Raw genomic sequence first — 13,200 nt, 5'->3', positions numbered from 1 at the left:
AAATGGCCTTGAGGAAGGATGAAAGTGACTGGTTGAGAAGAGTGATGGAAATGAATGTAGAAGGAAGTCGAGGACAGGGAAGACCGAGAAAGACTTGGCTAAAGATGGTGGAAGAAGAAATGCGGGCAAGGGGGTTAACAAGGAGATGCAGAAAATAGGGCAAGATGGAGAAGATTGTCATGGGGACCGCAAGGCTAACCCCCGCTCTAGCAGGGAAAATGGCCTTAAAATGCATGTTGTTGTGTTGTTGACCTGTAACAATGCTCTTGCGCTTATGACAATGCAGTCACCTCGCCATACCACAGGAGAACACAGAAAACCCAGGCCCGATAAGGTACACTAACCACACTGCATCAACAATAGATTATCCATTTATTCAAAAACAAACCGTTCATCTGGAGTGTCCACATGAAATGTCCTCTCTATGACAGACGTCCATTGCAAGCAACGAATGATAAAAGTGTTTTGCCGTGGGCGTTCCGTCTTCATTAGCTGGCACTCTGTACGTGAAAATTGGAAGAGTTCAGATGGGGAAGAGGAGGAAACAAGTTAATGCCAGTGAGAGAGACTTTCGAAGAGTATGGTTGAAACAACCCATGGCATGTTCATCAGCGGCTTTCACTTGTAAAACATCGACCCCCAAACTCCCACAGGGCCACATCCCTCTCATCCCCCCCAAATAAAATCCAATAGCTTCAGCAATAGTAATACTCCTGTGCCATACATAATAACAGGATAGAACAAAGATCCATATTTCGTTTTCATCAACTGTATGACCATCGATACCAAAGCAGGTATTTTAATTTTATTTTAATGAAATACCGGGACGCACATTACATACTGGCAGTCATGAGACTACCTTCTCAACGGCTATTGAGAGGCAAAAAGCAACGACTTTCCTCATTGCTGTCAATAATGGCAAAGAGCTGCTGACGCTGGGCCCAGTGCAACAACGATAGACTCGGAAGTTTCCTTATTTGGATTTCCTAGAGAAATCAATTGAAAAAGATGCATGTATGGTGGAGTACAAAAAAAGTAAGTAAATAAATAAAGAGCGAGATGGAATAATTTGCTGCCTGACAGGGTTCAAGATATTTTGTAGGTGATCAACATGTTTAGATTTCGCCATGTGCCCGAGAGAATATCGTACTATCATCAACTTGTATGAAAGATATGTGTGTGTTACACATCAATTGTGTGTATGTGTGTGTTACACACCAATTACGATTTGACTAGGTTACCTCACAGTGATGAGATATCACCACATTTTAGAACAGGCTGCTCTTGGTGATGTTAAGTGTCAGCACTGACAGTGCTCCACCCCAGTACCAATTACTCTTCAACGATCACTCCTAAGGTAATCAAATTCAAATAAATCTACACGATTAAGCAAGTCATTGGAGATGCAGAGGCCAATGGGGGATAAAATAACCAAAACAAAGAATACATACTCAACAGGATATACAGTGCATTCAGAAAGTATTCAGACACCTTCACTTTTTTCACATTTTGTTTTGTTGCAGCCTTATGCTGAAATCGTTTAAATTCATTTTTTCCCTCATCAATCTACACTCAATACCCCATAGTGACAGAGAAAAAACAGGATTTTAGAAAGTTTTGCAAATTTATTAAAAATAAAAAACTGAAATATCACATTGACATAAGTATTCTTATGTCGGTGGGGTAGCAATATGTAGAGCCAGATAGATCTGTGTAGGTAGGTATTCGTCTGTCGCAGTAAGGAATCTGACCTGTAATAAGTTATGTGTGTTTAGGCGTTTTGTCGGTTCAGAGTATACCTGTGAGCATACCAGGATGTTCGAGTGATAAGTAGCGTAGGGATTAAAGAGTAGCGCCCTTGTGTGTCACACCTGGTAGCTAACTAAACCTTTGTCCCTTATGGCAATGCACACCAACATAGACATGTAGTTAGGTCCCTAGTGCAACACTAAATAATTCCCTTCCCTGACATGACTTTGAAAGACGAACAGGCAAGGAAACCAGGACGGGGCACCGCTGATGATGGCCGCCGCCAATTACACCTCCGACAGGCCTAGCCACATCGAGTGCCACGCGTTATGACCATGGAACAGGGAACGAGTGAAGGGGCAGCACGGTAGGCACAGACCTCCAGCCGGCGAGTCGGTGGAGGGCACTGATTGGGTGGCGCGCCAGGGCTGACGTCACCACGGCGGGAAGGTTATTTAAGGGTGCGCCGAAGGACATTTTCTCTCTTGCTCTCTTGCGGTTCGTGCTCTGGCAGATTCCTGGCCCTGGCAGTCCCAGTGCGATCTTGAGTGGAGAGAGTCCTGTCCCTGGTTGAGGTGGCTTGAGAGTTGTCTTATCGATCGTGTGTGAAGATCGACCTCGTGGTGCTTGGAGCGGTGCTTGTGCTTGGAGCAAGGCTCGGTGCTGTGGTGCTGGAGCGAGGGACCTCGTGAGTGCATCGGGGCCGAACGGAGCCGTGTTGGACGGCAGCCAAAGACAAGACGACAGGACAGATAAGGCCAATCCCCATTACATTTTACACGACGAACGTGTTCTTTTATTAATTCTCCCCTCGTCTCGTTTCTGGAGTTTGGTGTGTGGGATCCCAATATAGAATTTAGTTTATTTCATTGCCGTGGCGTTTCATTGTTATCGGGTCCGTGAATACATCTTTATTTTTGTACATTTAAATTCGGTGTCGCGTGCATTAATTTCCCTGCAGCTGCCGTCGTTTCACCAAGGTAAGTGCTTTTGCCGCAGCCTTCCATTTTCCTTCTTCCTTCCGTGCGACCATAGTAAAATCCGTATTGGTTGTTGCCTCCGAATAAATCCGTTCAGGCCTATCCGCGGTCTCTGGTGTTAACCGGAGTCGCATGACAGTATTCATGCCCTTGGCTATGACACTTGAAATTTAACTCAGGTGCCTCCCATTTCTCTTGATCATCTTTGAGATGTTTCTACACCTTTATTGGAGTCCACCTGTGGTAAATTCAATTGATTGGACATGATTTGGAAAGGCACACACCTGTCTATATAAGGTCTCACAGCTGACAAAGCATATCAGAGCAAAAACCAAGCCATGAGGTCGAAGGAACTGCCTACAGAGCTCACAGACAGGATTGTGTCGAGGCACATATCTGGGGAAGCCTACAAAAAAAATTCTGCTGCATTGAAGGTTCCCAAGAGCACAGTGGCCTCCATAATTCTTAAATGGAAGAAGTTTGGAACAACTTGGACTCTTCCTAGAGCTGGCCGCCTGGCCAAACTAAACATTCGGGGGAGAAGGGACTTGGTAAGAGAGGTGACCAAGAACCAGATGGTCACTCTGGCTGAGCTCCAGAGATCCTGTGTGGAGATGGGAGAAACTTCCAGAAGGACAACCATCACTCCAACACTCCACCGATCTGGGCTTCATGGCAGAGTGGCCAGACAGAAGCCAAGCAGTTCAATCTTGGTTTCACCATACCACAGAATCCTGTTTCTCACAGTCTGAGAGTCCTTTAGGTGCTTTTTTTGCAAACTCCAAGCGGGCTTTCATGTGTCTTTCACTGAAGAGAGGCTTCCGTCTGGCCACTCTGCCATGAAGCCCAGATCGGTGGAGTGTTGCAGTGATGGTTGTCCTTCTGGAAGTTTCTCCCATCTCCACACAGGATCTTTGGAGCTCAGCCAGAGTGACCATTGGGTTCTTGGTCACCTCTCTTACCAAGGCCATTCTCCCCCGATTGCTCAGTTTGGCCGGGCGGCCAGCTCAAGGAAGAGTCCTGGTTGTTCCAAACTTCTTCCATTTAAGAATTATGGAGGCCACTGTGCTCTTGGGAACCTTCAATGCAGCAGAGATTTTTTTTTTGTAGGCTTTCCCAGATCTGTGCCTCGACACAATCCTGTCTCTGAGCTCTGCTGGCAGTTCCTTCGACCTCATGGCTTGGTTTTTGCTCTGATATGCATTGTCAGCTGTGAGACCTTATATAGACAGGTGTGTGCCTTTCCAAATCATGTCCAATCAATTGAATTTACCACAGGTGGACTCCAATCAAGGTGTAGAAACATCTCAAAGATGATCAAGAGAAATGGGAGGCACCTGAGCTAAATTTCAAGTGTCATAGCAAAGGGTATGAATACTTATGTCAATGTGAAATTTCAGTTTTTTCTTTTTAATAAATTTGAAAAACTTTCTAAAATCCTGTTTTCTCTTTGTCATTATGGGGTATTGAGTGTAGATTGATGAGGGAAAAAATGAATTTAAACGATTTCAGCATGAGGCTGCAACATAACAAAATGTGAAAAGAGTGAAGGGGTCTGAATACCTTCTGAATGCATGGTATACACATGCAATACTTTGTCACACCACAAAATCCTAACTAAACAAATTTTGAAGTTTAAAACAGGTAAGAAACAAATGTCCGTACTCTCAACAGAGAAATTGTTGAGTGGTTCTTGCTGGTCAGCATCCTGGGGTTTTTCTTTGTAGCCGATGAACGAACCATCAGTCTTCAGTAGAAAGTATCGTGCTCGCCAAGTCTTAATGTATTCACCTGAAGATAACACAGCATGTGGGCATCAGTATGATAAAAATAGGGGCAACACCTCTGGACGCTCACCTGTTAGAATAAAGCAGTATATTACCCCGACTAAAGGTATTTTAAACAGTATCACGGTATTTTAAAATTACTTCAATGGTTTGCTAGGAGATAGGGCGAATTTACAATCATACTAACCTAATCATAAGACTTTTTTTTAAAATACCTATTTTGGGGGGCAGCCCCCTGGTAGACCCCCTTAGATCCAGATTTTTCTAATGCCGTGAACAAATGTTGGGACATCACGAGTTTTTGGGAAGAAATCAAACACCTACTCTAGGGGGCAATCCCCTCGACCCCCTGTGGACCTCCTTGGGGCTGGATATTTTTTGAATGCTGTGAACAAACTTTGGTACATCACGGGTGATGAAGGTTGTGATCAACTGACTATCTCTTCTCCTTCTCCCTCCTTTTGCTTTAAATATTTCCCTATTGATTCTTGTCTTGTCTTTTTGATTCTTGTCTTATATATATGCCGTATATCGCTGCTGTTTGTTTTCTTGATTCTTGTCTTTTTGCAATTGTTGTTTTCATGTATTGTTATGCATTATGTTTTCCACTCTGTCAAAGCGCCTTTGGGCTTCTGGAAAAGCGCTATACAAAATAAATGAATTATTATTATTATTATTATCAAGTTTCATCAAAATTGTGTGTAATTTCAGAGAAGAGAGCAAATACCCATTTTAGGGTGTCAAATCCCCTGCACTCCCCTTTAAACCCTGATTTTTTAATGCTGTGAACAAACTTTGGTGCATCACAGGTGATGAAGGTTGTGGTAAATTTCATCGAAATTTTGTGTTTTTTGGAAAGAAAGCAAATACCTATTTTGGGGGCAATCCCCTTCCCCTTCCCTCCCACCCCCTATAGACCTCCTTAGGGCACGATTTTTTAAAATTCCGTGAACAAACTGGTACATCGCGGGTGATGAAGGTTGTGGTCAAGTTTCACTGAAATCGAGTGTGTAGTTTCAGAGAAGAAAGTGAATCCCCATTTTGCAGGGGGTCAAACCTGGACCCACTTTAACCCCCGGTAGACCCCAGAGACCATGCTTTTTTTTAATGCCGTGAACAAACTTGAATGGCAACATGCCAAATATCATTTCAGCTAAGTTTGGTCACAGCCCCATCAGCAGTTTCGGAGAAGAATTTGCAAGTTTACGGACCGATGCGTCATCCCATAAGCTCCCCGGAACTATGCTCCAGGTGAGCTAATAATAGTTTTAAAATATCTGAGCGCAGTTCAATGATGATATGGACTTTATATTTAATTACAATTTTATATGTTCTGCAATTATATTGTCCACCCGAAGTAAATTTTACAAGAAATGCCATCAATGCAGGTCAAAGTACACCAATAGCCAAAAACGACTTCCAAAGCAAAGTACAGTGGCTTCAGAAAGTATTCACACCCCTTGACTTTTTTCACATTTTGTTAAGTTACAGTCTGAATTTAAAATGGATTAAATTGAGTTTTTTGCAACTGTTCTACACATAATACCCCATAATGTCAAGGTGTAATTGGGGCAGCCGGCAAAGAAGGACTTTGGTCAGGGAGGTCACCAAGAACCCAATGACCACTCTGACAGAATTACAGAGATCCTTGGCTGAGATGGGAGAACCTGCTGGAAGGCCAACAGTCTCTGCTGACCTTCACAAGTCCAGGCTTTATGCAAGAGTGGCCAGTCGGAAGCTACTCCTGAAAAAAAGGCTCATGACAGCATGCCTGGAGTTTGCAAAAAAGCACATGAAAAACTCAGAGCATGAGGTAAAATATTCTGTGGTCTGACGAGACAAAAATTGAACTCTTCGGCCTGAATGCAAAGCACCACATCTGGTGAAACAGAGCACAGCTCATCACCCATCTGACACCATCCCCAACGTGAAGCATGGTGGCGGCAGCATTATTCTATGGAGATGGTTTTCAGTGGCAGGGACTGGGAGACTTGCAAGGACAGAAGGTACAATGAAAGGAACCAAATACAGGCCCCCCACCAAAGCCCAGACTTGAATCCCAATGAGAATCTGTGGAAAGACTTGAATATTGCCCCATCCAACTTGTCAGAGCTTGAGCAAATCTGTAAGGACGAATGGGAGAAACTCGCCAAATCCAGATGTGCGAAGCTGATACAGATACACCCAAGAAGACTCAAAGCTGTAATCACTGCCAAAGGTGCTTCTACGGTATTGCCTCAGGGGGTTGAATACTTATGTAAATTATATATTTCTGTATTTCATTTTAAATTATTTTGTAAAGATTTCTAAAAAAAAAATTCCACTTTGACATTATGTGTAGATCATTGACCCCCCCCCCCCCCCAAAAAAACCCCTCAATTTAATCCATTTTAAATTCAGCCTGTAACAACAAAATGTGAAAAAGACAAAGGGTGTGAATACTTTCTGAAGGCACTGTAAGTTGACTGATGCTGTGGCAAGCAGCATAGCAGCCAACACTATTAGGCAGTGGGCAATTCTGTGTTTTCCACAGAGTAAAACGAGCCAGTTTGCCATTGATATTGTTGCGGATTTCACAAGACTCCAGGGAGACACATTCAACACGTAAAACAACCATGGAGTTTAGATATATCTATAGCAATTTTGTTTAGTTAGATTGCCCATCCCCTCATATCAGGGAAAGGGTAATGCATTGTGATTGTAGATAGAACCTTCCCCATTGTTCTCTTCCTAAACCATCCTTCTGTACTTCAACCTCATTCTCTTCCTAAACCAACCTTCCAAACTTCAAGCAAATAATCGCTTCACCAGCGCTGTAATAACTGCCATTCCAGCATCTGAGTCCTCACGGCAGAGGAGGCAAGTAGGCCCCAGACCTGCACGATCGAGTGAAGAATATACGCAGCTGCATTGAAGCAGTGTGCCTCAGAGGATCAGTTCGGATGGATGCAGAGAGGGGTGTGCCGTTTGTGCGGTCTGTGGACTGTTCAACAGTTCATGCAGTTTGTGACGTGGGGCTGTTCGCCGGGCGGGGGCTGGAAATGTCGGGCAAACGCCGAGAGACCAGGTCAGGTTGACCAAGCGTTGAGGAGCGCCAAGTGAGTGCTGCAAGGCACCAAAAGGAACCTTGAGGAACGCCAAGCAGCACAAGAGAGAACCAATGAAGTGCTGAAGTGGAACAATGAGGAACGCCAAGCGGCACGATAGGGCGACAAGCAATCGCTCCAAGTGGAATGCTGAGGAACTCCAAGCCACTCACCGCACCTTACACCTGTTCAGTTCACATACTGGTGAGGCCAGGGTTGACTGCCCCCCACCTTCTCTCCCCGTCTACACCCTTCCTCCCCCATTTCTCTTCTAATTTCCCGGAATGTATGAGACACCTCTGTTTTGTTCAGCGATAAGGTAAAGCTGGTTGTATAAAGGGTTTCTTGAGTGCTTGGGGGTAAGTTTCTCTTGTTTCTGATGTCTGTACATGCCTTGTGAATATTGGTTTGTAAATAAATGTACCTGTAAATACGTGTCTTTTTGCCCATGAGAATATAGACTTTCCAAACCTGCTCGATCGTCTCTGTCTCCATTGGTTGGACATAGTGTGTAATAAATAGCCTTGAAGTTGTACCCCATCAATTCCAGAGGCGGGTGGTACTTCGCTTATTTTTCAAGATATTCATCTCACAAGGTTCAGACATACATGGCGGTGGCCATCTTAGATTTTGACGTGGCGACCCAATTTTCAATAGTGTTCTTCCTTATGCCTAGATACACCCACACACCAGATTAGAAGTTGGTACTTCGCTTATTTTTCAAGATATTCAGCTCACAAATTTCAGACATGCATGGCGGCAGCCATCTTGGATTTTTACGTGGGTTGCACCCACACACCAAATTTGAATGCGGTCCGTCGCTTACGCACGCACGCACAGACGGACAGACACACAGACGGAGGGGAAAACCATAGTCCCCCTTTCGCTCCGCTGTGCGACAAATATCCTCCAGCGCGGCATTGCGGCATTGCTGGGGCGCCTCCGGCGCCCGGCAATACCGCCGTGCAGCTCATAGAGACTGTATTTGGAGGAAGAGGTGCACAATATTTGATTGATTAATTGCATAATTAACCCTTTGAGTTTTTAACCCTTATCCCCACGCTCTTTGAAAACAACGGGGGGTATATTGTAATCCGCTCCATCTGTCTGTCTGTCCATCCGTCAGGCTATCGCCTCCTAAATGGTTGGGCAGAAATTCACCAAACTTGGTAGTTTTGATTACCACATGGCAAGAGTACCGTCATTTTTGGCCCCGCCTCCTGGAGTGGGGTCAAAAGGTCAAATACAGAAAAATGCAATTTTAAAAATAAAACGTGGTATATGCAATCAGCATTGCAGGACACATGAAATATGTAATGATTTTTGGGATTTCACCATGAAGTTGTGCTTTGGGAAAAAAGTCAGATGACTTTTCTTTTTCCAAAGCCAAATGTATTTCGAAAGAAGATGTATCATCAAGTTCCTTGAGAAGGACAATCCCAAGGCAGGTAGAATTCACAGGAGACTGGAATTTGACGATGCACGTATTTCACAGAGTTGTGGCGTTCAAAAGGGCCGCATTGGTGAGCAATGATCTTGATCATTCTCACATCTGTCACGAATGCAAAAGTCAAACCTGGTGAGATAATTTTGAAGAATGGCTGAATTATTCGATGTAAGTTGCTTAGAAAGTTGTTGCCCATGTGGAAACAATCATTTATTCTCACATGTGCATGACAATAAGATTAGTGTATGGTGGAGACCAATAGGACTCTTGAGGCTAATGCAACAGACCTCTTGAATTACTTCCAGAGGAAGGCACACAATTTATTGATGATGGCAACATGTAATGAGATCTGGGCCTCTCATTGCATGCGAGAGACAAAGCAAGCCAGCAGAATGTAGATTTACAAGTCCCACCATGGGAAAAAGCAAGTCTTCAGCTGGAAAGCTAAAGGCTTAAACAACCTCTCTGAGGTTTTGGAAAACCCTCACTTCCATTTTGCAGATGACTTCACATTGCGTCATACATCCCACTGCTAGAAAGACTGCAGCTGCGCCGCTCTCTGCTGATCTGGAATTTATTAGGTGCTGGTCTGATGGAGCATGTCATTCAATCTGAAGTTGGTCTTCAAAGCCAACTGCAAACTGGGCATCCTCCTTTGTTCCAGGTCATTAGTTGAAAATCAGAACTACTCGGCCAACAAAGCCTTTGCCCGTTGCTCAATGGAGTACTGCTCACTCCTATGCTCCAGCACCACATGTATTTCCTGAATTCTGGAGAATTTAAAGCTCTCAACATTATGGGAATCTCCTATGACGAAGCCGAAGCAAAATTCCCGTTGCTCTCATATCACAGACAGCTAGGTGGCTGCTCTTATATTTTTCCTGCCTCTCCTGTGGTTCAAACCATATTCTAGCTCCATCTACTCCCTCAGCACTTCGACCCTAGCTAGCACCTCCAGGATGCACATGTTCCTCTAATAACCCCCTACTGGTTAAACTCCAAAAACTCTAGGATTTCTACCGGCCGGAACTCCTTTATTTAACTAGTATGGACTTTATTGGAATGTAGGAAACCCATCAATGCACAATACTACAGTGACTCATTCTGCAATGCGGTAAGATAAGCAACGTGCAGGTGCTGGCCAAGTATGCTGTCCTAGAATATGACTTTACTTCACCATAATTGCCCTTGAAGGGGAAATTTAACGACTATTCCACTTATGGGGATGGGTTATGAGAAAGTACATCATCCCTTAGGCAGTCCAGATATGATATATTGTGATTTTAATCTCTTTGAACCACTCAAAAGAACAACTATGCATCAAGTTTATGAATTTATGAAGACGTCAAAGCACAGGTCTCAATAATGTAGCATGCCCCAGTCCCAGAGGTTTATTTGCAGAAGCAATCAAGATGCGACCACATCAATACCAGTAAGCAGGACAAATACCCTGAGAAATAGGTAATATTTCCACTTTTCTGTACTTCTGATTTTCTAAACGAAAAAGTCCACATCAACCATGAAATCCCCTTGTAGATCTGGGTTAACAGCAGATTTCTATAGGACAAAAATTATCACAAATTAATCAGTGGTAGTACCATCATGAACATCAAAACGTTTTCCTTTTAGTCTTAGGAGAGTTTTTCTTGCACATCTAACAAAAAGAAGAAGGTAGTCACATTTGAATGATTCATTTATTTGGTGCCAGGGTGCATTTTCAACCTACTGGCACAAAACTTTCATCATTTCAGACCAAGTGGAATATTATTACCCCGCTAACGAAGCCTGGTGTTGGCTGAACGGTTAGGGTGGCTGGCTTGAGATCTTAGGGTCCTGAGTTTGAGCCTGTCGTTCCGATGAAATAACACCAGGTGGGTTGACTCAGCCTGTCATCCTTTCGAGTTCAGCAAAATGAGTACCAGCTTACTGGAAATAGAGGGCACTGCATCAGCGGCACAGCCACGCCCCCCCTCCCACCCCCCCAAAAAACGATACAGGCAAGCAGCCGCAGGATGCACATGAACCACCACCACCCCACACACAAGAAGTGAAAAGCGGGATTAAGCAATTGGTTCACAAACATCAGTTTATGGATCAAGGAACAACTTAATTTCAATTGAAAGTTATATTTTGAACATTAATTGGAAAATTTGTAGTTTCGCAGTTCTTTGGCTCTAAATTCATCCCAATCATGCACGTACAGAGAAGCGAGATAGTTTTTTTTTTGTTTTTTTTTTACTCTGTCTGTCTAGCAATTAAACAAAATTGAAAATCATTCCAAATAGGAAACTTACTGTTAGTAAGGACGTCATAAAGGACACAAAGAACAGGCATGGAGAACTAATATAACGTGTTAAATACGGTGGTGCAAAAGACGCTGCATCTACAATGGCAAACTTCTGGATTTTTTTTTCTACAACCCTTTAAAATCTTTATTTTATTTCAAACTAGCAAAGGTACCCGGCGTTGCCAGGCAATGCAGTCGCTTTGCTGATGAGAATATAGAATACTAGGGGAGAGGGGTGGGGGTGGGGGGAGAGGTGGGGAAAAGAGGGGGGGATGAAGGGATCAGGATGAGGGTTGACCGGAGAGCAGGAGGAGGGGGGAGTGGGGAGCAGGAGGAGGGGGGAGTGGGGAGCAGGAGGAGGGGGAGTGGGGGAGCAGGAGGAGGGGTGAGCGGGAAGCAGGAGGGGTGAACGGGAAGCAGGAGGTGGCAGAGCAGGAGGGAGCAGGGGTATTCAATTACAGATGGGATTGAAGAGCCCTCACAAAGTGGCTTTTCAGCACTCAAGGTAGCATTCCAACGAAATGGTCAATAAGGGGTGGCTGGCTTGGTAAGCTGATTGCTAATATAACATACCCCAGGAGGATGGGGTGGTGGAGTTAACTTTCCCAAGATGAAGGATCCCCGGCCGATGCTCCTCAAGCACCATTGTAAATCCGACCTGTGTGAATGCTGAATAGAGAAAAGGAGTTATCTCTTACGTCTTATTTTTATGTTTTATGGCGTTTTCAGAGCTGCGAGGCTCCATTTACATGCCACACCCCAGACAGGGGCGGTGAGAGAGGGGTCGGGGGGAGGGGGGAAATCGCTGCCTCGGGGCCCGGGGTCCGTTGAGGGGCCCAAGCTTCTCCTGTGTTTTTTTTTTTTTTAACAGTACAGTGAAACCCCTCATCAGCTCATCCTCATTACTACCTTTAAACCCAGAAGCTGATTTTGCTGTCCTTGCCGGCTTTCTTGCCGGAAACAAAACAACAATTACCGCTGTTAATGTTACAGTTTCAAACTTTACAGAAAATGGTTATTAACCAGAAATGTGCATTGCAAAGAAATGGGTTTGTATCCTCTTTGTCCAAAAAAAATATTAACCATCTTGTCACGTATGTTTTGCCAATCTTATGGAGAAATAGTGTTCAACAGTCGAGGGTGCAAATTGACTCGATCGGTCCAAACGCCCCGCCATCTCCTTTATTTTCGATCATGCGGCTAAATAAAATTGACCATTTGTTGTTAAAAAGTTTTTGTTTTTCATTAAAGAAAGTTCCTCAAAAAGTTATAAAAGAGAGGAAGGGTGGAGGTGGGGGCCCCGAGGTTGTTTGCCTTGGGGCCTGTGCTGGCTCTCAACGTGCTGTCCCCAGACATAACAGCAGTGAATGAAGGAGCCTTCAGGTAATCTAGAGCTGAGTTTCTCCATAATGCTTTCTGAGTTTGAATAAGTTTCTCGCTGAGTTTGATGATTTGGGCTGTGTATTTTGCCAAAAAACAGGGGAATAATAAAATGATCGTTTATGTTGATGTTTTGTCAATCTCACTTGTAGCTGAGTTTTTCTGTCATGCTTTGAAGAAGAAGAAGAATACAGGCTAATGCTTTCTTCATGCTGTTTCTCCATATTCTGATTATTTATAAAAGTCCTGGAGCTGGGGGGAGTTTGTGTACATGACTCTTTTAGAGCATAACCTTCCATTTTCTTGTTCTATATGCCAAGACATTTAGAAAAAGTTTGGGTAACACCTACAGGTCAAGTACGTTTTTTCTGCAGAGCCTATCTAGGATTTTTGTTTGGGTGCCAAGGGGCTGAAATGATGGTAATGGAGTTTCATGGAATAAATCATTATTAAGCATCCATAAATTATTAATTTTGATTTATTT

At 43.9% G+C, this 13,200-nt stretch overlaps 1 protein-coding gene across 3 annotated transcripts in view; it reads right to left on the bottom strand.

The window, feature by feature from the left end:
• LOC137436623 (RAC-alpha serine/threonine-protein kinase) overlaps positions 1 to 13,200 on the bottom strand; it is an 80,891-nt gene that overhangs the window by 49,337 nt on the left and 18,354 nt on the right. For all 3 annotated transcript variants that reach the window (XR_010986325.2, XR_013624947.1, XM_068130577.2), the window contains exons 3-4: positions 4,395 to 4,520; positions 389 to 500 (exon numbers count right to left, since the gene is read on the bottom strand). Coding sequence is in view for 1 of the 3 variants with exons in the window: in XM_068130577.2 (XP_067986678.1) it covers positions 389 to 500; positions 4,395 to 4,520 (238 nt within the window). In the remaining 2 variants the exon portion in view is untranslated. The remainder of the gene's footprint in view (positions 1 to 388; positions 501 to 4,394; positions 4,521 to 13,200) is intronic.

Source organism: Myxine glutinosa, chromosome 11, assembly GCF_964187855.1.
Source record: "Myxine glutinosa chromosome 11, kmMyxGlut1.1, whole genome shotgun sequence".
NCBI lineage: Eukaryota > Metazoa > Chordata > Myxini > Myxiniformes > Myxinidae > Myxine > Myxine glutinosa.
The sequence above is the reverse complement of the archived record's forward strand: the minus strand, read 5'-3'. Positions and strand labels throughout refer to the sequence as shown.